Here is a 25,554-nt window from a genome sequence, read left to right as displayed (position 1 = left end):
TTGTCTTAAAAGTATATTTCTTTTATTCTACAATATTTATAAGTGACAGTATGAGCCTGGAAAATGACTGCAATAGGTTTATATCTTATTTACTCTTTTTATTTGTCATGTACCTTGTTAAAAACATATTTAGATATATATTTAAAAAAATCAGAACTGTAATACAAAATTGAGGAAATGTCAGCTTTTTATACACACCTCAAGTCGTCACCCTATTTTAGTAACACGGAAGAAAACAACCATATTCCACTCAGATCTCAGTTCTCACAATATTTAGGATAACCATCAAAATATCAGCTAGAGGACAGTGTTCCTTTTGAAGCATAAAACTCACTTTTAGCAGTGGAATTTTGTGCGTACAAGAAATATCTTCTATTGCATATTTTTAAACACAATGAATAGACACATTGTCTTCAGAGAAAACAATAAATGTCTAATCACTGATAAGACATTAATGAGCAGTGTCAGTGTACAGGTGTAGTTTTACCCTGGTGAAAACAAAGACATAAATCACCAGTAGTAATGCGTAATGTGTTGTATACCCAGTATACCTTATTTCTTGTTTTTGGCCCTTAGGTTTTGTACCATGATGTCAGTGACTAATAATAATAATAATAATAATAATAATAATGAATGTTATCATTACTTGTAAATTCACTTAAAAGTTATGTTTTAATCTAGTAGGCAGCCACTGGCACTTGGACCAGGTGTTTTTTTCTTTCCCCTTGAGTTTTGCTTGGGTGTTTTTTGTTTCTTTCCTCTGTGGCCAGTTGACTTACTTACAGCTTTAATAACTGCATTGATACTATAGTAAATTAATATATAGCTAACCATCTATTTGTCTGATGCTTTTGTTCAGGGCTCTGTGTCACTGAATGAGAAAAGCTGTCTGTAAAAATAAATTGAATTGAACGGAAAATACATTGATTTCAGTCTATGCATATTTAAAACTCGCAAAACAAACATTTATTCATTTAGCAGACACTTTTCTCCAAAGTGACTTTCAGTGAACTCTATGTAGTGTTATCAGCCCACACACCTTATTCACCGCGGTGACTTACACTGCTAGATACACAACGTACACGGGGTCACTCATCCATACACCAGTGGAACACACACACACACACTGTCACTGGGTGAACCTGAACAGCATGTCTTTGGGATGTGGGAGGAAACCGGAGCACCCGAAGGAAACACCACACAGACTGAGTGGGGATCAAACCCATGTCCTCTCGCACCACCGAAACATTGCAAGACAGCAGTGCTACTCGCTGTGCCGCTGTGCCACTCTGCCATCTGTAGTCAACTGTTGTGCGGGCACATTTTCTCATTTTTAGTGACGAACTGTATTTTTTTACTAACAATATATATAGAGAAAAGTCACTGTTTACTGCATATAACCACTTCATCACCTTTCTACCCTGGTCACGTTATTATTACAGCAAACAGTAGGCCTACAAAGATACTGTAAAAGTAGCTAGAGGCTAGAGGAATACAAATACAGAGTTTAGATGAAAATGTTGAAAGATGCTAACAGTTTAAATTGTTTTTTATTAGTGTAATTTTAGTGGATAGTAGTAATGTAGCTACTGTTTGATTTGCATCTATGAAATATGGTCAATAGAAGATTTATATAAAACTTTCTGAGTCTGTCTTCACGGTAGCTATGACAAAAGTGTTGCGCTGATTAGATTCAGCAGTTTTTCCCAAAGTGTTACAATATATGAACCCTGCCAGAATAAGTGCTTTTCACAAAATACACAGTTTGCGTCAGTTTTTTCGCCGAATTTCTGAACCTTGGATTTATTACACTGTACTAGAACAGGCAGTACTTCCGCACACGTGACAGCCAACGATCCAATGAGCGAACAGACTTTGCGCGCTGATATGCGTCATCACTATGCGCCCCCTATGTAAGCAAGTGTTGTTATTTAATGTTTAGCTTTTCACCCAGAGAAAATTGTAATACTTATATACACACCACCCAGGTATTTTTGGCACAGTGACAGTCACCACAATGAAACTGATAAATAATTTGTCATAACTACAATCTCAGTCTTGCTTTTTACGGATAACCATCGCTAAATTTGAGTCTGAAGCGCCTGCTGAAATTGCTGAAATCAAAACACAGACGGTGAGTCTGATAACCCGAATGTTTTCTATGTTTTTATTTAGTTATTATTGATAAAAAAAAATAGTAATTATTTTTGAAACTTTCCTGTTTGTGTATTTATTGGTTAGTAACAGCCAGCGCTGCAGTACAGATCATCATCAGCTCATTTTACTCTTACTGGTGGTTCAACTTCAGGACTCTGAACATCATCATGACAACACTAACAAGGCAGGATCTCAACTTTGGACAAGGTGTGGTGTTTGTTTGAGTCCCAGTTAAACTGGTCTTCACTTGGTGACCGCTCTTTTTTCCCTTTAACATTCAATGGTGGATGATATGTGATATTTCTGCTGTTTCAGTGGTGGCTGACATACTGTGTGAATTTCTGGAGGTGGCCATCCATCTCATCTTGTATGTGCGGGAAGTATATCCATCTGGCATATTTCAGAAGAGGAAGAAGTATAATGTCCCTGTACAGGTGAGGCTTTGTTGTGGCAGACACTTAATTTTATACAAAACTTTCTTGTAACATAAAACGGTCCCTTACTTTACCAACAGAGGTGCACTTTGCATGTGAGCTGTTGTTTTGGCTGTAGGTGCATTAGCCATGAATTAATCGTTCATTAATTTCTACAGAGCACCTTAGTTTGTACATTGATTGTTTTCACTGGGTTCCAAACCCCGGGGGTGCACTGGCGCAGCGTGCTTGGCTGGGTTCTGCTCTCTGGTGGATCTAGGGTTCGAGTCCCGCTTGCGGTGCCTTGTAATGGACTGGCATCCCGTCTGGGGTGTGTCCCCTCCCCCTCCAGCCTTGTGCCTTGTTGCTGGATTACGCTCCCGTTCGCCGTGACCCCGCTTGGGACGAGAGATTTCAGTCAATGTGTGAGTGTGGGTTCTAGACCCCTGATATTAACAACCGCAGCTGGATGTTTTACGTCATCACTGTAGTCATCATCTGCATGACTGCATTAGAGCATAAGGTTTAGGTGTTGGCTTAGATGTTTGTACCTGAATATCCTCAGTGTGTTTACCTTAAGCCTTTAGGAATACTACTACGTGACTAAAGATGTTTGTTTGAAAAAGTGATCTGAACAAGTTCTGTCTAAAGTGGTTTGGAGAAATGGGGACAAAACAAAAACAAACAAACAAAAAGTTTATGGTTCATTTTGAGATGATCATAAAGTACTGTTGCACAGGTATGTTTGTTAGACAGAGCTGTTTGAAAAGTTTAACAACTATCTCTTGTCCTGCTAGATGTCGTGCCACCCAGAGTTGAACCGTTATATTCAGGACACCCTGCACTGTGTCAAGCCTCTCATTGAGAAGGTAAAATATTGCAGCAGATTGTTGCTGCTCAGGTCCAGCAGTTATTCTTTCCACACTATAATCTGTGTTTTTATCCCTACAGAATGATGTAGAAAAAGTGGTGGTGGTCATTATGGACAAAGACCACCACCCAGTGGAGAGATTTGTGTTTGAGATTTCACAGCCACCTCTACTTTCCATCAGGTTTGTGTCGATGATTCTTAACTTTTAGTTTCAAGTTCTTCACATTGATCTAAAAACCAGACTTTGAAGGAAGTTGGAGAAATAATGATTTAGATTTGTAAATCACACAGAGTAATTTACTATGATATTGCCTTTCAAGAGAATCCTATTATTTTTTTAAACACAGAGTTTTAAACAGATAGTAAAGGCTTTGTTTTGTCTTTTAAACATCTTTTTATGACTGATATGTGTGAGAAAAGCAATAACCTAAGCAGGAAGTGGGGAGGTTGCTCACCATGTGGTGTTTTTCATCACTAAGCCTCCTATTTTGAATTGAAAATTCTGTTTTCTCAAGGTGTATCTGGTAAATGTGAGCTGATGGCTTGTGATGTGTCTGCTTCTTTTGAATTCATAGTATTTGTGTGAAACTGCACGTATTTTACACTACAATGCAGGATATAAAAAAATTGACTGTAATTTTTGTTATTAATTAAACTTAAGAAAATAGACAATCAGGTGGATTCCATGAGGTCAGGTAAATCTGCTCTGTAAGAGAGGAGCACACAGGAATGATGGTTTAAAAGTCTCTCTGTTTGATTTTGCAGCTCTGATACTTTGCTCTCCCATGTGGAACAACTACTGAGAGCAGTTATCCTCAAAATCAGTGTCTGTGATGCAGTCCTTGACAACAACCCACCTGGTATGGTTGTTTTTATACTATACATTTATTTAAAATTATGCTGAAAATGAATCTGCAAATATAGATGTTCATATTGCTTTTAGCAAGTATAAATATGTGATTTTTTGATATTTTGTTCAAATAAAATTGCTTAGCCACCACATGCGTGTGAAAATCATGATTTTAAAACAATTATTCATAGCTGCGAAAAGTTTTGTAGTTTTTATTATGTTAAAGAAACGGTGGATTACAACAATTAACTTTCTTTTTTTTAATAAATAAAGTGGGATGTGCTTACTTTTTCACATCAGCATATGTACTGTTATGAACCAGAACATTCTTCCTAAAGCAGTTGAGGTTCAGTGCCGCATTGACTGCAAAGCCACACCTAGAACTATATATATGGACTGAGTGCTAATAACTAATTCTGAGAGCTCCTACTTGGTGTGATATATGGAAAAAGCTGGTATACCTATGTCTTTCTTGCAGGGTGTACATTTACTGTGCTGGTGCACACAAGGGAGGCTGCCACACGCAATATGGAAAAGATTCAAGTCATCAAGGTCGGTGATTAATTATGTGGCATTGTCTTATTTTTATCTGTTAAATGTATTCATCGGTAGTTCTGACACTTCTGTATCTGTAGGATTTCCCCTGGATAGTTGCTGATGAACAGGAAGTGCACATGCGTGAACCCCGACTTATACCTTTAAAAACAATGACGTCTGACATTGTAAAAGTGAGTAAACACAGGGAACAATGGCTGTATTGCTGCAAGTTTTTAGGTAAAATCTTAATATTTTAAACATTTAAGTTCTTAAACTTTAATAAATACATTTTGATTCTGCCATAAATCACATGTGCTTATTGTACAGTGACTGTATTTATCTCATTCCTTAGGACTATTTCTGTAGTTCTTCCCAACAGACATGTCCATGTTTTCTTCTGCAGATGCAGCTTTATGTAGAAGAAAGGGCTCAGAAGGCATCTTGATGCCCACTCCGTTGGCTCTGCCCAGAAGGCCATCAAACAGGAGGATTTAAATCCTCAAACCGTGACTGTGATGCTTTGCAGTCAGAGCTTCAGCTGGCATTGTTTTAATAAAACCTTTGGTAAAAACCTGAGGGAGGTGTTGGCATCCAACATCCATAATATTAGCGTGATGGTCCATTAAGCATCATATGGCCAGAATGTTTATTGTATATCATTGCACATTTTGACATTTTTTGTATGTTTATGCATTTAGATAATCACAGTATTGCCTTTAATAATGAATGCGCAAAGAGGGTCATAATTCAAATAATTTAACTGAATTACAGTGACCTGTCTTTCCATATTGCTTTGTAGAAAGCCCCAGTTTGTTTTTGCCATGTAAAATATATAGATATATTTCTTGCAAAAGTGGAAGTGGATATATGTTCATAAACAACTTGTCTGCTGTGATTTCAGTCAGGTCTTGTGTTGACGAGTCGTTCCTTTTCGCTGCTCATGATATGCCCTAAGTCTGTAGGGTATATCTCCGGTCATAGCTCATTTTTTCATAAATCCTTCCTCACTTCTACGATATCGTCTCAATAAAAGGCTAATAAAACAGATGTACCTCAGTTTATTTACCATGTAGGTTTGATAAATGACTTGGATATACAGTAGCTATAATAAATAAAATACTTTGTGTGAATGTGTGTCTTTTTTATTAAAGTTGAACTACAAAGTAGAAAAAAATTTGACATCAAAATTGCAGCTATGGCTAACAGAGGGGGTGAAGCTTTTGACTTGTACCTAAAGGACACAGGTTCCAGTCTCTGCTCATGTGGTAAAGTGATGTAGTTACCTTACATTTAGCTCATGTTTCTCTTCAAAGCAGCTTACAATGTCAAGGTTAGAGTTATTAGCTTAAAATTATTTACCCATTTATACAGCATGGTAATTTTACTGGATCAATTTAAGGTAAGTACCTTGCCCAAGGGTACTATAGCCAGATGGGGGGATTAAACCTGCAATTCTAGGATCCAAAGGCAGTAGCTCTAACCACTATGCTACCAGCTGTCCCTTATGGTTTAATCTCCTCCAAGACCATCAAGGATTAACTAAGCTGTTCTCAGAAAAATAGATTAACTGAAGAAGGAGTAAAGGAGAAACTATCACCATGGGATTTTCAGCCTGGGGAGTTCAATATGGATACTTGGAAGACATGGCTCCTTTGGCCAGAAAGGATATTGGCTCTCTAGGTTGTTCCATGGATCACAGAGATGTTTGACTGAATAAGAGATACAGAAGCTCAGCTCACAAATGTGGATGATGTGAAGAAGCATTTGTATTCTTTCTGCTATAGAAGCACAATTTACAAGCTAGACATTAACTTATTTACTAGCTAGTGACAATACTACCCCATCTCACTCAGGGTCACTGAGGAGTCCCACCAAACCCTAAACCCAGCACAGAGGGGCTCCTTGAATGTGGTGGTGAACCTGTACAGGAGGGTCAGTTCACCAGAGGAGACTCTGTAGAAGGACAGAGTGCCAGCCGGCCAATCCAGATACACTCCTACTGTGTGGGAGGGGGTTATAGGTATGGTACTCTGTTTGCTATTGTGAATGACAGAGTAATTTTTACCAGAGCAGACCAAAATGCAGGACTTGTCATTGAATCCAAACTGACCTTCAGCGCTGCCTCCTTTCCTCCTGATTCCTTTATAAGCCACTGCTATACGAGCCCCATCTCCACTCCACTGAACCTCCCAGTAACAGCGACTAGAGAGACTCTCTCTACACAAAACTTGAGGTAAACAGTCAAATCTGTCTGGATGATCAGGATATGGCTGTTTCTCTCTCCATGTCACTGTCCTGTTGTCCTCAGACAGATACAGGTCTGTGTTCGCTGTGTTGGGGTCCAATGTGAGCTGACAGGAGTCTGCAGGTGAAACACGGTTGAAATCGCTGTTAAAACCCAACGAGTAGTAAAGAGAAAACTGAATCCAGAGTAGATTTCACTTCTTAGCTTCTAATGTGGTATGCAGTATTAGTTTAATAAAATGTCTTACATTTACATTTAGTTAGCAGTTATTTTTCTCCTATGCAATGTCAATCCAGAATGATCAAAAATGTCTTTTACTGCAGGTTGTGTTTGATTCAGACAAGCAATTGCTAAAGCGCAGTAAAATTTTCCAATACCATTGTTTTTGCTGGCACACATTATATAAGTGGCTACATATAGAATTGACTGTAATAGGAAATAAAAAGGTGTGAACATAATTTATGGGCTTGATAGGAGATCAAACTGAAATGTCATTGAAAGCATTGCATTCATGGATCTTTTTTGAATGTTGAAGGGAGTTCAGTAGTGCTGAGGGACAGAGGGAGCACATCGGAGCCAATTTTAATGACCTATGTGGTTTTAATTTTGGAAGTCTTATGAGTGCAGCCACCAAGTGTACAGAGATAGAGGACATAGGAACTGATCAGGTCCTGCAGGTACCGCATGGGAGTGCAGATCCTTTGATGGTCTTGTTGGCCACAATTAGTTTGAAACTGTTACAGGCAGGTGTACAGGTACGTCCTGTCAGCTGTTCATATACCCGCATTACCAATAAAATATTTATTTTCAACTAATTTAAGAAATGCATTTTATTACTGACAATAAAAATACATGTATTGCTTCACATCAATAGAAAAAAAAGCAGCTAACACACAGACACATAAACTGTAAAAAATGTACGAATGGTGTTAAACAAGAGCAGCACTTCAGTAAAAACACACTTACATTTGAGGAGCCCTGGTCTGATCCTGTACTCTCCACCATGGTCCACACTGTAGGAGAAGCAGAAGGACACACAGTGACTGAGAGACACACCCAGCCTGTCTATGAAGTGTGTGTAAACTCAGAGTACTGTGACATATGAGGGTTAGCAGTAATGGAGACACACACACACACACACACACACACACACACACACACACACAAACAGTACTTACTGTAGTATCTCCAGTTTGCAGGCGGGATCCTGCCGTAGATCAGAGAGCAGCTTCACCCCTGAGCCCCCTGGGTTATTATAGCTCAGATCCAGCTCTCTCAGGTGTTTACAGGGGTTCGAACACAGAGCTGAAGCCAGAGAAGTACAGCCTCCCTCTGTGACACAACAGCCAGACAGTCTGCAGAGAGAAAACAAAACATTGTATTTTCAGAACAGTTATGTGGTCAATGCTGGATACAGTCATCTACGAGCATATTGCAGTTTACAGTCCAGTTTACAGTGTCTGTTCCCTAGTAGTACTGACCTTAGTGTGTCCAGTTTACAGCATTTGTTCCCCAGTCCAGCAGAGAGCAGTTCCACTCCTGAATCCTGCAGGTCATTGTCACTCAAGTCCAGCTCTCTCAGGTGTGAGGAGTTTGATGTAAGAACTGAGGCCAGAACTTCACAGCATTTCTCTGTTAGTCCACACATCTTCAGCCTTAAACAGACAATTACAGAAGCAGAACTTCTTATTGGCAGTTTTAACAAAGAATAATTTCAAATACTGTCGTACCTGAAAATAAATCAATAGTAACAATTGTTTTACATAAAATGAAACAATAAAATCTCAGATGTCTTACAATTATCAAAAAGCAGGGAAAAATTACATGTTGTTATATTTCTACATAACATATTTACCTATTCAACTGATGCTAAAAGCACGCTGATGCTAAAGGTGGCCTAAAAGTTACTGACAATGATTTATCAGTCATTGAGCTGGGTTTTTAAGATGAACTACTCAGGGTCCCTTGCTTAAGAGTACCATGGTAGGAGGTGAGATTTAAATCCCAGTCCTTTGAGTGCAGAGCAGTAGCTCTAACCGGTACACTATGTGCTACCTCCATTATTGATTTTAACATGATAATGTAACAATTTTTATCTATTAGTATTTCATACTGACACACAGAAAAAAAAAAGCTGAGTAGGACTGTTTGCCCCCTCTGTACCCACCTCAGTGTCTCCAGTTTGCAAGTGGGATCCTGCAGTAGATCAGAGAGCAGCTTCACTCCTGAGTCCCCTGGGTGATTGTAGCTCAGATCCAGCTCTCTCAGGTGTTTACAGGGGTTCGAACACAGAGCTGAAGTCAGAGAAGTACAGCCTCCTTCTGTGAGTTTACAGTTAGACAGTCTGTAGATAGAAAGAAAAAGTAAAACACAGATTTCACAATCAGATGAATATGTAGATTACAGATCAATAAGACAAAGATCATGTGGTACTGAATGATAACTACAACAGTGCTGTATTAGAGTATTTTCCTGACCTCAGTGTGTCCAGTTTACACTGTTGGTTCCCCAGTCCAGTAGAGAGCAGTTCCACTCCTGAGTCCCGCAGGTCATTGTCACTCAAGTCCAGCTCTCTCAGGTTGGAGTCTGACCTCAGAACCGAAGCCAAAACTTCACAGCATTTTTCAGTGAGAGAACAATGATTCAACCTTGAAAGGAAAACACGACAAACCAAATGGATAAACGCTGTAACACAGTAAACATGTATCCAGAACATCAGATTAATCAACACAACTGGAGTGATGATGCGGATCATTAGTTAATAAAATGTAAAACTATGTCTCTGAACACGTAATTTTTTATGGTTTGAAACGGAAGTGCTACAGCAGCAGTAAACCACATCAGATTCTTCTCCTGTCAGCTAAGAGCAAGGAGATGAGGCAACAAGACACTTAGTATATGATATCAAACAGTGGAAAAACGTTGCTTGGTCTAACACATCTTGATTTCTGTTGCAATGCACTGATGGTAGGGTCAGAATCTGCATTTGCCATTTTGACAACCTTAAGTTTAACTGTGAGATTTCCCAAAAATAATCTGGCTGATGAATGACAATTAATTGTACATGTCATCTTTCAGTATAAAGCACTCTCGTCTCATTATGTCATCAGTTACCAACTGATGTTTTCTCTCCTTTGCCTTTCGGTTGAGAGTTTTTTGTTTCCTTTCTTCTGTTGCCAGTTGGCGTACTTATAGCTTTATAACGAATATAGTTTTTTAGTTATTTAATGTATAGTTAGCCTATCGGTTACTTCTCTTGATCCTTTGTTCAGCGCTCTGTGTCACTGTGTGCGATTAGTGCTCTAGAAAAATAAATTAATTTGAGTTAAAATGAATAAACATAAATATCTAGCATTGCTTTGGAAGTGCATGAAATCATAAACAGAAATTCCTCCTTATAAAAACTAGGCTATTAAATGAAATTCCTTGTAAATTAAATTCTCATATCAAGAATGACGCAAATATTCGGAGGTATTTCTCTAATGTTTGTGTTCACAGTTGTACCTTTCTATGTCTGCCGTACTTCTCCAAGAAGCAGCATGGGCCTCTTGATCAGATTGTTTGAAGCAGAAAATATTAAAGCCTTATCTTACCATATCATTAAATTGTTTTAATATTTTTGTCTTGTACAGTAAGCATTATCAGTATTCTTTTGAAATAGATAGATGGAAGAACTTACAGAGCAGTTCTGGAGACCTGGATCACTGGTAGCATCCTCTGAAGACCTTCATCATGTAATGTGCAGTTTCTCAGGTCCAAAAGATCCAATTCCTCTGCTGACGTCATCAACACAAAGGCCAGAGCTGACCACTCTGTGGGTCTGATGTCCTCTTCTGAAAGATGTCCTGTTTTCAGGTAATTCTGGACTTCTTTCACCAGAGAATTGTCATTCAGTTCATTCAGACAGTGGAAGAGATAAATGGTCTTCTCTGGAGAAAGTTTCTCATTGATCTTCTGATTGATGTGTCTGACTGTTTCTGTAATGTCATAAGACTTTACCTCTGCCATTAGTCCTTTTACAAGCTGTTGACTGTATTCCATTGAAAGGCCAAGAAGGAAACGGAGGTAGAGGTCCAAGTGTCCATTCTTGCTCTCTAAAGCTTGAACCACTGTTTTCTTCAGCAGGTCGGGATCAGAATTTGCCATAAACTGATGTAAAGCAGCCAGATACTCCTGAACACTGAGATGTACAAAGCAGTAAACCTTCCCCTCATACAACCCAATCTCCTGTCTAAACACTTCTGTACACACTCCAGAATACACTGAAGCTTCATTGACATCAATGCCAAACTCCCTGAGATCTTCCTCATAAAATATGAGATTTCCGTTATCAAGGTTGTTGAAAGCCAACTTCCCCAGTTTCAGAACAAATTCTATATCTAATTTTAAAGATTTCAGAGGCTCCGTTTCTTGTTTTTTCAGATACTTTTCATTCTTTAAATTGGTCTGAAAGATCAGGAAGTGTGTGTACATCTCAGTGAGAGTCTTGGGAATTTCTCCGCTGTGTTCCTCAACAAAGAGCCTCTCAAGAACAGTGGCTGAAATCCAACAGAAGACTGGAATGTGACACATGATGTAAAGGCTCCTTGATGACTTCACATGTGTTATGATCCTTTCGGACAGGTCCTCATCATTGAATCTCTTATTGAAGTACTCCTCCTTCTGAGGATCACTGAACCCTCGTATCTCTGTCACTCGATCGACACACTCAGGAGGGATCTGACTGGTGGCTGCTGGACGGGAAGTGATCCAGATGAGAGCAGAAGGAAACAGATTCCCCTTCATGAGGTTGGTCAACAACACATCCAGTGAGGTTGTCTTTGTCACATCAGAACAGATCTCATTGTTCTTAAAATCTAGAGGAAAGCGACACTCATCTAGACTATCAAAGACAAACAAGACTTTGGAATTAAAAAGCTGAGTGAGTCCAAACTCTTTGACTTGTGGGAGAAAGTAATGAAGCAGTTGTGTCAAACTGAATTCGTTATCCTTTATCAAATTTAGGTCTCGAAAAGGAAGAGGAAATATGAAATGAAGGTCTTGATTTTCTTTTCCTTCTGCCCAGTCAAGAATAAATTTCTGCACAGTCACCGTTTTCCCAATACCTGCAATCCCCAGCGTCATCACAGTTCTTATATGTGTTACTTTTCCAGGTAAGGGTGTAAAAATTTCACTGCATTTGATTTTAGTTTCTGGTGTAGCTGGTTTCTTGAGTGCTCTCTCAATGTGTCTCACTTCATGTTCCTCACTGATCCCACCAGTACCACCTTCAGTTATGTAGAGCTCTGTGTAAATATCATTCAGAAGGGTTGGGTTTCCTTGCTTAGCTTGTCCTTCAAAAAGGAACTCAAACTTTTTCTTCAGATGTGATTTTAGTTTCTGCTGAGCTGTTATCGGGAGTTGATCTGAAATGAAAACAAGAGGACAGTGTTTATAATGTTTTTGATATTATTGCATATAAATATTTTGTCTTTCAAGCAGGTAAGTAGAATGTGTTTGTCATGTTCTTATTTCCCATAGTATCTCTTTGGCATCAGATTACAATGGTTTACTGTTTCTCTTGTAGGGGTGAGGGGGGGCAGAGGTGCAGTGTTGCAGTGGGTTGGACCGGGTCCTGCTCTCTGGTGGGTCTGGGGTTTGAGTACCGCTTGGGGTGCCTTGCAACAGACTGGTGTCCTGTCCTAGGTGTGTCCACTCACTCTCTGCCCTTCTGCCCTGTGTTGCCAGGTTAGGCTTTGGCTCCCTGTGACCCCATATGGGACAAGCAGTGTCAGATAATGTGTGTGGTTTGGCTCTCTTTCTTCTTTTGACCAAGATATATTTCAGAATATAGGGTTCAGATTCCTTCACATTATGAGATGAGCTTTATTGATGTTTAGCATTTTTGAGATGTTAAAAAAATTAAAGTAAATAAAATAAAACAAAAAAAAATTTTCTATGACCTGAATCTGAGTGCCTTTGAGAGGATTTCTGACCCACCTTCAGTACATGGCACTGACCAGTCACTCTTCATAAATTCGCAGCTGGGTGCAGGTGGCATCAATCTCTTCTGCTGGATACTGTGTACAGAAAGACCCTTCAATCGTTTGTATCCCACCAGCTTCAGTTGAAATTCACAGCTAACCTTTTTACTGCTAATTTAATAAAATTGAAAGAACCATCATATTAAATACACCCAAGGAGCTTGAGGGATTGCACTGGATAAACAGAGGAATTAAATCATCTCTCCCTGTTATTTCAAATCTTCCACATCTTGCAATTTTCCAACACACAAATCTTGTGTTCTAACGGAGTACAGCACTTTAATTCTGCTGTGCCCGTAAAGCCTCCAGAATTGTGGGAGACCCCACACACCCTTCCCACAACCTCTTCAGCCTCCTGCTGTTTGGGAAGAGATAAAGGTGCATAGGATACGTTCTCCTCTGTGTCACACAGTGGAAATGCCATTTCCCTCCTATGTATGTTCTAAACATATTGTGGGAATGACAATAAAGCTGACTGTGACTTTAACTAAAGAGCATTAGTTAAACAGAAGTTTTACCTTTGACCCTCAGAAATCTGTCCATCCTCAAACTTGATTGGTTTGTCCATTGACCGGTCACTCTTCATGGACATGCACCTGGGAACAGGTGACACTGATCTCTGCTGCTGGAAACTGTGGACAGAAAGGCAAAAAGACCCTTCAGTGACCCTCATCCACAGCACATAGTGAGAGATCTTCTTAACTTCATCCTCTCAGCAGACCAGACAAACCTTCACATTAAATGTCCTACTGAATCTTTGTCTTGTATCTCTAATAAATGAAGTAAATAACACATGGAAACAAAGATTTACACAGGTACCCCTCAAGAGCACCTTGAATTCCTAGCAATGTGAAACTGGAAGACTGTTAATTATAATCCTCAGTTTGTGAACCGTTGAGTCCAAAAGCCTGTTTCTACCTTGATTCATAACTCTAAATTTACTAATTTACTTAAATTAAATCCTATTGTCAATAAAAGCTTAACAATACAGATGTCCCTCAATTTCTTTACCTTTTAAAACTCTTTCTTGAGGCACGGATCCCCTCCTTACAGTCCCCAGAGGGACTCATTTCTGAAGCTCTGCGATTCATTTCAGGACTTTGGACAGAAGTTGATGAGGTGAGTCCAGGATCTTTGTAGTGGAATAAAGAAATCAACAAAATGTGTTAGAAAACTCTGGTTGTCACTATGGTACATCACCGTAACTCAACACCCATAAAATTAACAATTCAATGACACACAGCCACAACCAAAGACCATGTCAACACTGCAAGTAATATGTTATAGCATTTATATATTTCTTAGAACTTTATCTTTAGTTTATATTTGTAGTTATTCTTACCTTGAATAGCAATTTGCTCTTACTGTTGTTGCTGCAGTTATTTGCTACCTTCTTACCACATAAATCAACATGGAATGTGATCTTCTTTCACTTTTGGTTTGAACTCCACCTACTTTTTATCAGTACACAGCAAATGCTTGCCTGATAAATATATTTGACTATCTAATAAAAACACACACACACACACACACACACACACACACACACACACACACATTTTCAGAACCGCTTGTCCCATACGGGGTCACGGGGAACCGGAGCCTACCCGGTAACACAGGGCGTAAGGCCGGAGGGGGAGGGGACACACCCAGGACGGGACGCCAGTCCGTCGCAAGGCACCCCAAGCGGGACTCGAACCCCAGACCCACCGGACAGCAGGACCGAGGTCCAACCCACTGCGCCACCGCACCCCCTTCTAATAAAAACATATTTTGGGAAAAAAATTCTGCTGGAAGTTGTAATTCTTGTGGGCTAAAAAAAGTTAGTTGTGGTAGTTTAGCTGTTATTCTTTTCATTATATCTAAGCCATAAGTTTTGTGGAATGATGACTGATGTGATGAATTTCATTTAAAAAAATAAGTTTCAATTACTGAAAATTAAAAGAAACAATATTTTTTACTTATTTATTTTAGGGATGGTATAAATATCATGTTCAAAAAGACTGAACTCTGCAGTCAGATAAATTAAAATGGAAATTTTCAGGGAAGAAAAAAGAACCAGTTACCCAGAATATAACAGAATTTAAAAACACTCAAGTAGGTCTCTTTGGTTTGACAATGGAAATCTCTCAAAAACTCTAAAGATTCTCTTCCTCTCTAACCTTTCCCACAAAACTTCTCCAGGACCCCCTCTGCCACACCCTTCTCTCCTCAATCCATTCTCAGCGTAAAGTCCAGCTGCACTCCTGCATCTCCGAAAGTGCCACAGGCCTGTGTTTTCCATGACTCTCAGCTCCTTCCATCCAGTGTGGCAACAGTTGAACAGGGAAATGGCTTGAGCAGAAGCTCCTCCCCTACTAACTTGCTTGGAGAATCCTCCTAAGGAGCCTGGGAACCATTCGGCTCAGGAGCATTAATGGGAACAAGTTCAGGCAACATGGCACTCTTGAGAGTTGAGGCTTCCAACACTGGTACTCCTGGTACAACATGAGGTGCTGAGATTGCCTCCAGAACTCTACTTTTCAGTGACAGGATTCCCCTCAAGGACCAAACAGGAATACGAGCAGGAGATCAGCAACACCAGGAAGACGTAGAAGGCAAGGAGGGGGACAGGAGGTCGAGGGTGAGCAGGACAGGAAAAGGCAGGTGAGTTGATTCGTACAAGAAGAACACTCAAATAGCTGAACATTGCTCCGCGTTCTTCCATGCTCTGCGCATGCCTTTTCCGTTCTTGTTCCATAATCTGCCGCAGGTGTTCCCTATCGCACCGGGGTTGGGGGTGTGGGTGTGACAATTACTGCATTATGGTATCAGGTTCTGGTCTTGAACTCAAGCAGTCAACTCCCGAATTATTGGCACCCATCACGAAAATGAGCAAAAATTAATATATCAATGAGAAACACATGTAATAGGTGATATTCTGGGCTTCAACATATGAGGAAGCAATATACTTTTATTTTAGCAAACTCCTTTTCTGTTTCAAACCTTATTTGTGAATGAGCTTTGATTACGTGGTGGAGATGTGGTCATTTTGGCATGAAAATCTCGCTTAAGAGGGTTACCCAGAAGGAGTTTGGGAATTCCTACAGCTGCCGATACTCTGTGCTGCGCTTTGGCAGAATCAAAGTATTTTACCTGATTGGCTGCAGGAGTTCTTGCATTCTTCCGCATGCCCAAGGGTAAAACTTAAACCGGAGCAACACTTGCGAGTAGCTTCGCAATGGAATTCAAGCTAAAAGTAGTAAGCAGTATAAGAGGGACAGATCACTGCACAAACTGGAAATTGACACAGTATTAAAGATACAGATCTCATCTCAAAAGCTTCGTTCTTCACTGTTCAAATAAGAAGACTTAAGAGAACTTCCATCTTCCTCCACTAGAGAGAACTATCATTAATGAGAAGTTTTTGCTGTATAAAACACACAAGTTTAGGCACCTCTCTGTTATAGAGAGTGAAGTTCCATCTCTGATTTTTGCCAGACTAAAATTAGTACATTTTTGCATCGCTTTCTTTATTGTTATAATAAAAACAAACACAAACTGTGCCTGTGCTTTCCTGCTGGAACAAATTTGAATGAAGACCATAGAAGATTTATTTCTTTATAGACATCAGTACAGTCAAAGTTACACATAAGATATGTAAAAGAAAAGCAGTGAAGACATCAATATGGACTTTATTTTCATTTCAGGGCAAAAAGCATTTATTACTGTGTTTGCTGAAAAGCTAACTGCCCCGAAGCTCCTGTCTTATCTTTTGAAAATACAATACAATGCAAATTATGATTATGATTAATTAATGAATAATAACGAACACTACAAACTTTTATTGACATTATCAGTAGAAAGCAACTACAAAGTGAAAAGGACAACATCCCTAAATCATTCTCAGCTACCTGATACAGGCAGTCCCAGGATTATGAAGAAGTTCCATTCCTCAGTCTGTCTTTAAGTCGAATTTTGACATATATCAGAACGGTTAGGTAAAGTTGTGTCTAACATCAGTTAATCAAATGTTTGAATTGGTATATAGTATATTGTGTACCTTTCTATGCATAAAAATATTAAAGAAACACTCTGGACACACGAAAGTATTATAACTACAGTATTCATAAAAGAGGGGGGCACGGGGGCGCGGGGGCGCGGGGGCGCAGTGGGTTGGGCCACAGTCCTGCTCTCTGGTGGGTCTGGGGTTCGAGTCCCGCTTGGGGTGCCTTGCGACGGACTGGCGTCCCGTCCTGGGTGTGTCCCCTCCCCCTCCGGCCCCACGCCCTGTGTTACCGGGTAGGCTCCGGTTCCCCGCGGCCCCGTATGGGACGAGTGGTTCTGAAAGTGTGTGTGTGTGTGTGTGTGTGTGTGTGTGTGTGTGTGTGTGTGTGTGTTACTACTGTTATGATGAACAGAACACAGATGAGGCTGGACCCAAGTGCAGAATTGTTCATTCAGAATCAAAGGACTAGACGTGTTCTCGTGATCGGGGATGGGCAAATGGTTGGTCGATTGGCAAGCTGAACAGATGCGAGGAGCTGAGGGATAAGGCTGGCAGTCATTCACAAAGAGATGTGGAACTAGACCGGAGAACGATGAGGGACAGGACTTGGAAGAGCAAAGTGAGGTAGGTTTGAGAATGCGGGGAGGATGTGTCGAGTGACATTCTGCAACCGGGAAGAGGTTTGAGAAGTGTATTTTAGAGCCGAGTGCTCTCTCAGAGAGAGAGAGAGAGAGTGTGTGTGTGTGTGTGTGTGCAAAACATTGAAGAAATTTTAATGTTCATTTTTCCAGTGTTTGCTGGCGTTTTATCTATTGCTTTATTATTTCCACTTTAGTTTCAGTCATGACCGTTTTCCTTTTCTTGGATGTATCACCATCACATTTACGCTTTGGTGCCATGGTTAGGAGGGTTAAAAACAAGAAAATTAAAGACAAATACAGTAACACACGAGACACTGTTAACAACAATGTTGTTCGAAGAAGAAAAAAGGAAGTCTTTGTCTTACCTCGGGCTAACGTGCCCTGCCCACAAATGCTGATGAACTGCTGTAGATGCACAGTGTTTTGATGCACGTCGCAAAGTAGCACCCGTTTGTTATTACAAACCACTGTATATACAGTAACTTGAATTTTTAATAGCACAAGCTTAATTAAGAAGTTTTCATTTGATTGTTAGTTAAGGGTAAGAAAAAAATTAACTTCCGGTCAGCAAGGGGGTGGTTCATAACTACGGGTTGTACGTAAGTTGGATGTTCGCACCCCTGGGACTGCCTTTACATGAATGTGTTTAACTTATTCATTTAAAGCAACTTACAATTGTAGATGCACTACATGAAACTTACATCTGAAAAATTCAGTGAATCTTAGAAACCATGTAAAAGAATATGGAAATTAAAGCAGAAGACAGAGACCATTTATTGGGATGAAACCCAAGAGGATGAATTAACTCTTTGCATTGTAGAGTTTTACACAGAGAAATACTAGATGCACAGCACTGTTATTGCACACTAATGAGAGTGTTTCCCTGTCACATCTCACACAGAGACACTGATGACTGTGAGGAGCTTGACCAGAAAAGCCCAACCTTAAACCCAGGATAGAAGGGTTCAGTGAATGTGAAGGTGTACCTGTATAGAAGTGTGGGTTCACTAGAGGAGACACTGTGAAAGGACAAACGGCCAGCCGGCCAGTCCAGATACACTCCTACTGTGGGAGAGAGGAGCCCAGATATGATAGTTTCTTTCTTTTTGTGTTTGACACAGTAATCCTCATCAGAACAGACCAAAACCCAGGACTTTCCATTGTATCCAAGCCAGCAGTCATCGGTCCTTGCTTTCCTCCTGATTCCTTTATAAGTCACTCCTATACGGACTTCAGCTCCAGTCCACCGAACCTCCCAGTAACAGCGACCAGACAGACCCTCTGTACACAGAATTTGTCTCAATCTGGCAAATCTCTCTGGATGATCAGGATACGACTGACTCTCATCCGTCCATGTCACCTTCCTGTTGTCCTCATACAGGTACAGTTCTTTGTGGGGTGCGTTGTGGTCCAATGTGATCTGACAGGAGTCTGCAGGAAAAATAGTTTTACAAGTAATATTAAGTACTGTTTTAAAAAGAACTTTATGCAAAAGTTTAATCACAATCCAGTTAAGATTAGCAATGAATTTATGAATTTTGGTTAATTTATTGTCGAATGTAACAAATTTACTGCTTAGTGTCATGTCCACACCTGTACCTTACACCAATTAACCACTTGACACCAGTCTAGTACCTGAATGTCCACTCTCCTTTAAAAGACCCTCCTCAGCTTCCGTATACTCGAGAAATCTCATTTGAGACAAACACCTTCCTTCGTGATGTCCTGCTCTCTCTCAACCCTTGTTTCCTGTCTCTGTTCTCCAGTTATCAACCCCTCGCTTCGCCCCTTAGCCACGTCCATGGATCCTCGCTCTATTTCTGATCGCTGATTGACCAACCCTTCGCCTGTCCCTGACAATGAGAATTCACCTGATCTCTTGAGTCTAGATGAACGATCCTGCACTTGGGTCCAGCCGTCCTGGCTTCCTTGGCTCCGCGTGACAAAAGGTTCCGCCAAACTCATGGATCCAACAGCGTTCGAACGTCTGCGAAATGCCCTGGACATGCTCCAGCATACGTTACACCTGGAAGCAAAACCAAAGCCCGAAAGCCAAAGCCATACCCCGGATCGCCACCAGAAGTCGCCCATGCTCCACCGGTGGAATCTTTGGCTGCCTCACAAGCCGAAGACCAGTGGTTACATCAATACATACAGCGGGCGATTGCCCTAGACAATCTGTTCCACGAGCATTCGCTACAGCCTCTGCTGGCCACCAGAGAGGCCCCAGCACCCTTGTGGGTCGGATGAGGACATCTGACTCCCATAGAAAGGCAGCGACGCTTCCGAGAGGGCCTTTGCCTTTACTGTGGAAAAGCTGGGCATTACTCAGCTGCCTGCCCGGAGAGACCTGTCACAGGAGGACCTTGAGCCAGACAATCCAAGGTGAGTAACCCCCTCCAGGCAGTCCCTCAACTCACCGTTTCCATAGTCCTAACATGGGGTAGGCAGTTGCGCTGGTTGGTTACACATGAATTTGTAGATTCAAGAGCAGCTAACAGTTTCATGGATGCCGCTTTTGCAGAACCACACGGCATTCCCACGTGCCGCTGTGCAGTCACGTTACGGGTGAAAGCGCTTTATGGGCAGTCACTAAGGTCAGGGGTGGTGGATACCCAAACGATGGCGATCAGCCTCCAGACAGGGGCATATCATAGGGAAACCATCTCCTTTTTTCTTATTAGATCCCCTGACTCCCCGGTGATTTTGGGCTACACCTGGTTGGCTGCGCATGATCCGTTATTCTCGTGGAGTTCTGGGGAACTGATATTGTGGGGAGAGCGATGTGCCTCCTCTTGCCTTACCTTGCCCCGTAGGGCCATGTCGATTGAAAGCCCTGACTCCATGCAGCCTCTGATGGTGCCAGAGGAATATACAGACTTCGCTGAGGTCTTTAGTAAATCGCGAGCATCTGTCCTACCTCCGCACCACCCATGGGACTGTGCCATCAACCTCCTGCCCAGAACCACTCCTCCAAGGGGCCGAGTTTACGCGCTGGCCCTACCCGAACAGAAGGCCATGGAGGAATACATGACAGAGGTCCTATCCCTAGGCATTATTAGGCCGTCCACCTCACCAGCCTCCACCAGGTTTTTCTTTGTGGGAAATAGGACAGTGGTCTCAGCCCCTGCACTGATTACAAAGGTCTCAATGAGATCACTATTAAATATCCACATCCACTGCTTTTGATCATGGCTGCACTCGAACAGGTGCACAGTGCACGGGTCTTTACCAAGTTGGTCCTCTGCAGTGCGTATAATCTCATCTGAATAAGAGAGGTGGATGAGTGGAAAACTGCATTCAGCACTGCCCTAGGTCACTATGAGCACCTGGTTATGCCGTTCGGGTTAGCCAACGTCCCCTCTGTGTTCCAGGCATTCAATAATCACGCGCTGGATGATTTGGTGAATAAATGCATCCTTGTGTATTTAGACGATATCCTGGTGTTCTCGCCTTCGATGACCTAGCCAGTAACCCACGTGAGGCAAGTGCTTGGTTGTTTCCTAGATAATGGCCACTTTATCAAGGGGGAAAATGTCTGTTTCACCAGGAGTGGATCTCTTTCCGGGGTTTCATCCTTGGTCCTGATGGGGTAGCAATGGACCTGGGTAAGGTACAGGCAGTGCTGATTGGCCCTGTCTGACCACTGTGAAGGCCCTACAACTGTTTTTTGGGGTTTGTGAGTTTTTACTGTTGCTTCATTTGTGGATTCAGGGCCTCGCGGCACCCCTCACCTCTCTACTCAAGAGCAAACAGTGCCAGCTCTCCTGGTCAAAAGAGGCCTGTGAGGCTTTCCAGGATCTGAAGCGGCGGTTTACAATCGCACCGATTCTTAAGCATCCTGATCCATCGCTGCCTCTTGTTGTTGCGGTAGATGCCTCAAATGTGGGAGTTGGGGCAGTCTTGTCACAGAGGCAGGGAACCCCAGCCAAGCTCTACCCGTGCACGTACTTCTCCCATAAATTGTTGCCTGCTGAACGAAATTACGACATTGGTAACAGGAACTGTCAGCAATCAAACTGGCGCTGGAGGAGTATAGACACTGGTTGGAGGGGGCTGCTCACCTGTTTTTGATCCTTACAGACCACAGAAATTTGGAGTACTTTAAAGCCGCCCCTAGGCTCAATCCTCAACAAGCTTGTTGGGCCCTTTTTTTTTTGTACAAGATTCAGGTTCACTGTCTCTTACCACCCTGGTTCCACGAATACCAAAGCTGACGCCCTGTCCCGGCCGTATGACACACCCAAGCCCATCCTGCCAAGCACCTGCTTTGTGGCCCCCATTTCTTAGCAGTTCGTACAGGACCTCCATAAGGCCCAAAGGGAGGAACCCAGTCCAGCTGACAGCCCCAAAGGCAAGGAATACATTCCTCCCCGGGTGAGACCCCAGCTGCTCCATTGGGCGCATGACATCCCGGCCGCAGGCCACCCAGGGTGTCGATGGACCCTGGCCCTGCTCGAAAAAAAATACTGATGGCCCTCTCTTCGGGAGGACGTACAGGAATTTATGGAGACGTGCGAGGTATGTGCCCAGTCTAGGACCCTGAACCAGAAACCTGCAGGGCTGTTGGAGCCCCTTCCTGTTTCTACCAGGCCATGGTCTCATGTAGCGGTGGACTTTCTGACAGACCTACCACCTTTGGAAGGTAATACAGTAATCCTGCCGGTGTTAGACTGGTTTTCTAAGTCCTGTCATCTGCTTCCTTTCCCCCGACTTCTCACTGCCCTGGCCACAGCTGAGCTTCTCTTCCAGAATGTTTTCCGGATATTTGGGTTACTTGAGGACATTGTCTCCGACCGGGGTCCACAGTTCGTGTCCAGGGTATGGAAGGGATTTTGGCAGAAGCTTGGAGTGTCTGTGAGCCTCATGTCCGGATACCATCCTCAGGCTAACAGACAAGTAGAGTGACTGAACCAAGACCTTGGTCGCTTTTTGAGGAGAGCTAATGTGGAAAAGACCAAGACCGGTGGTCGCGCTTCCTGCTGTGGGCCGAATACGCCCATAACTCCTTGTCCCATTCCTCCACAGGCCTGTCCTTTTTCCAGTGCGTCCTTGGTTACCAGCCTCCCTTGTTCCTCTGGCACCCCGCTTCCTCAAAGGTCTCTGCTGTGGACTCATGGTTCCTGAAGAGCGAGACGACCCGGTGAACTGAGAGATCACCTCCAACAAAGCGGCCTCCGGTACAAAGAGCAAGCGGACCGACACCGCTGCACCTTGTTTTTTCAGCCTGGGCAACGGGTATGGCTATCCACCAGAGACAGCTACCTGAAATTACCCTCCAAGAAAGTCAGCCCCTGGTTTATAGGGCCATAGAAGATCCTTTGTCGGATCACCTCAGCCACCTACTGGTTACGGTTGCCTCCTCACTTGCGCATTAACCCTACGTTTCATGTCTCACTTCTCAAGCCCTACAGTACCTCCTTGCTCTAAGCCACCCAGGGTGAGCTGACACCCCCTCCGGTGGATGTGGATAGGGAGGCGGCCTACACCTTTCGCACCCTCCTGGACTCCAAGTGCCGGCGTGGGGGACTCTATTAGCTTGTGGAGTCGGAGGGGTTTGGTCCTTAGGAAAGCAGCTCGGTAGCAGCTCGCGACATCCTCGATCCGTCCCTGATTGTGGATTTCCATCGGGATCATCCGGATAAGCCGATGCCCCATCCCAGAGGTCGGCCCCCTTCCAGGCGTCGCAGGGCAGCTGGAGCCGCTCATAGGGAGGGGGGAACTGTCATGTCTACGCCTGACACCAATCAAGGATCTGATATCAGTCTAGCACCAGACTGACCATTCTCCTTTAGAAGACCCTCCTCAGCTCCCGTACACTCGCAGAATCTCATTTGAGACAAACGCCTTCCTTCGCGATGTCCTGCTCTCGCACATTCCTTGTCTCCTGTCTCTGTTCTCCGGTTATCGACCCCTCGCTTCATCCCCTGACCACGCCCATGGATCCTCGCTCTATTTCTGACCACCGATCAACCGAGCCTTCGCCTATTCCCGACAATGAGAACTCGCTTGATCTCTTGAGTCCAGACGAGCTATCCTGCACTTGGGTCCAACCGTCCTGTTCTGAGTGACACTTAGAATCAAGCGTCTGCTTCTCAGTCTGTTTCTCTGTTAATGTAATGCACACATTGTATTTTCTGGAGAGAAATGCAACTGCTAAATGAATAAATGTAAATGTATAAACTGCAGGAACATGAAACTACTGAAATTATCTTAGCTTTTGTAGCGTAATTTCAGTTACCATTAAATTTCCCTTTTTCTTGAGTTATATGTAGAAATATTTTATTGTTCCAATATACAGGACACACCTAATAAGCTACAGCTTCGAAACATTTACTTTCACATTTATTCATTTAGCCGGCCCTTTTCTCTAAAGTGACGTACATCACATAGAAAATAGAACGTGTACTTTGCATTAACAGAAGGAGAGACTTAGAGGCATTCAGGTGATTCTTAAGTACAGTTAGTCTGTTACTTTCCACCTTATGAATCAATGTTCATCACATGAGGAGCTGCATAAAATTTTATCTGAATATCAACAATTCCTATATACATTGTATATATGTGTATAATGTAATGTCCCACGTTGTCTAAGGGACATTCCGCAAGTGCAAAGGGGGTGAGGAGGGTCTTTTAAAGGTAAGTGCTCTGATTACCATCAGGTGCTTGATCGGTGTCAGGTACTGTCGACTGCGGTGCGGGTGTGGACATGACAGTGGGGGGGCAGCTTCAGGGAGCTGTCATTCACCCCCCCTGACAGCATGAGGTCACCTTGTAGAGCTTGATTGTTATGGGTAAAAATGACCTCTGGTAGCTACGTGGAGCACCACAACTTGACCAACCTGTTGTTGAAAGTTCTTCTAAGTTTATTGAAGGTGGTGCACAGAGACTATAAATCATTCTCCTTGATGGACTGGAGTTTATTCAATGTCCATTTACATTTACATTTATTCATTTGGAAGATGCTTTTCTCCAAAGCAACTTACATCTCATAGAAAATACAATGTGTTCATTACACTAGCAGAAAGAGAGACTTAGATGCAGATGTGTGATTCTTAAGTAAAGCCAGTTTGTTTCTTTCCACCATATGAGCCAAAGTTTTTCACATAAGTAGCTGCATGAAACTCTATCCAAATATCCATGATTCCTAATCAGAGTCCTATTATGACTGTCACAGTCCAAATGTGAGTCCTAATCAAATTAGATTCGTAATCACACTAGTAAACCCATTTACTAGTTCTTCACCTGAGATACATCTTTAGACTGTGGAAAAAAAAACTGGAGCACTCAGAGGAGGCCCACCTGAACATGGGACAACAAGGAAAAACATAGACTTAGCTGAACCCACATCTGAACCTCCAGATCTGGGAGCACTGAAACACCAGCACTACTCCCTGTGTTACTATGCTGCTCTGTACTCACACCAGAAACAATATGTTTGCTGTCAAACAATTTTATTCCACACTTTTCTTTTCACTTCTCCATACAAACACACTTACATTTGAGGAGCCCTGGTTTGATCCTGCACTCTCCACCATGGTCCACACTGTAGGAGAAGCAGAAGGACACACAGTGACTGAGAGACACACACAGCCTGTCTGTGAAATGTATGTGGAAACTCAGAGTCCTGTGACATATAAGTGTTAGCAGTAATTTACATATATTTATTTCGCTGGTGCTTTGGAGAAAAGCAACTTAAAATTACTTACCCATTGAAACAGCTCGGTCATTTTACTGGAACAGTTCAGTGTTGTTAGAACAGCTGGAGATGTACATCAAACCAGCAAAATTTGGATTCATCTTTGCTAACCACTATGCTATGAGAGAGA

General features: G+C 42.2%; 4 protein-coding genes across 5 annotated transcripts in view; 2 read left to right on the top strand and 2 right to left on the bottom strand.

Moving 5' to 3' along the window:
* Positions 1 to 25,554, top strand: part of LOC108922356 (tumor necrosis factor receptor superfamily member 5-like) — a 533,457-nt gene that overhangs the window by 78,629 nt on the left and 429,274 nt on the right. The gene's annotated exons all lie outside the window — the stretch shown is intronic.
* The window catches only part of LOC114909298 (NACHT, LRR and PYD domains-containing protein 12-like), a 454,333-nt gene that overhangs the window by 250,188 nt on the left and 178,591 nt on the right, over positions 1 to 25,554 (bottom strand). The window lies entirely within an intron of this gene.
* LOC108931083 (mitotic spindle assembly checkpoint protein MAD2B) lies at positions 1,896 to 5,941 on the top strand. 2 transcript variants are annotated; one of them, XM_018746680.2, is made up of 9 exons: positions 1,896 to 2,134; positions 2,309 to 2,364; positions 2,473 to 2,591; positions 3,368 to 3,439; positions 3,522 to 3,622; positions 4,207 to 4,301; positions 4,770 to 4,843; positions 4,927 to 5,019; positions 5,232 to 5,941. In XM_018746680.2, exons 2-9 carry the CDS (start codon positions 2,325 to 2,327, stop codon positions 5,271 to 5,273), a joined length of 636 nt encoding a protein of 211 aa, XP_018602196.2. In that variant the 5' UTR covers positions 1,896 to 2,134; positions 2,309 to 2,324; the 3' UTR covers positions 5,274 to 5,941. The 2 variants fall into 2 exon arrangements, with proteins under 2 accessions (XP_018602196.2, XP_018602195.2); XM_018746679.2 differs by having other exon boundaries at positions 2,242 to 2,364; positions 5,232 to 5,940.
* LOC108931064 (NLR family CARD domain-containing protein 3-like) lies at positions 6,664 to 13,666 on the bottom strand. The gene is made up of 8 exons (XM_029247594.1): positions 13,615 to 13,666; positions 13,053 to 13,132; positions 10,753 to 12,478; positions 9,551 to 9,721; positions 8,555 to 8,728; positions 8,252 to 8,428; positions 8,040 to 8,086; positions 6,664 to 7,190 (listed from the first exon to the last, which is right to left on the bottom strand). Exons 1-8 carry the CDS (start codon positions 13,662 to 13,664, stop codon positions 6,664 to 6,666), a joined length of 2,952 nt encoding a protein of 983 aa, XP_029103427.1. The 5' UTR covers positions 13,665 to 13,666.

The sequence above is a fragment of the Scleropages formosus genome, chromosome 2 (genome assembly GCF_900964775.1).
Source record: "Scleropages formosus chromosome 2, fSclFor1.1, whole genome shotgun sequence".
In the NCBI taxonomy this organism is placed as follows: domain Eukaryota; kingdom Metazoa; phylum Chordata; class Actinopteri; order Osteoglossiformes; family Osteoglossidae; genus Scleropages; species Scleropages formosus.
Note: the sequence above shows the minus strand (reverse complement) of the source record. Positions and strands in the feature narration are given on the sequence as shown.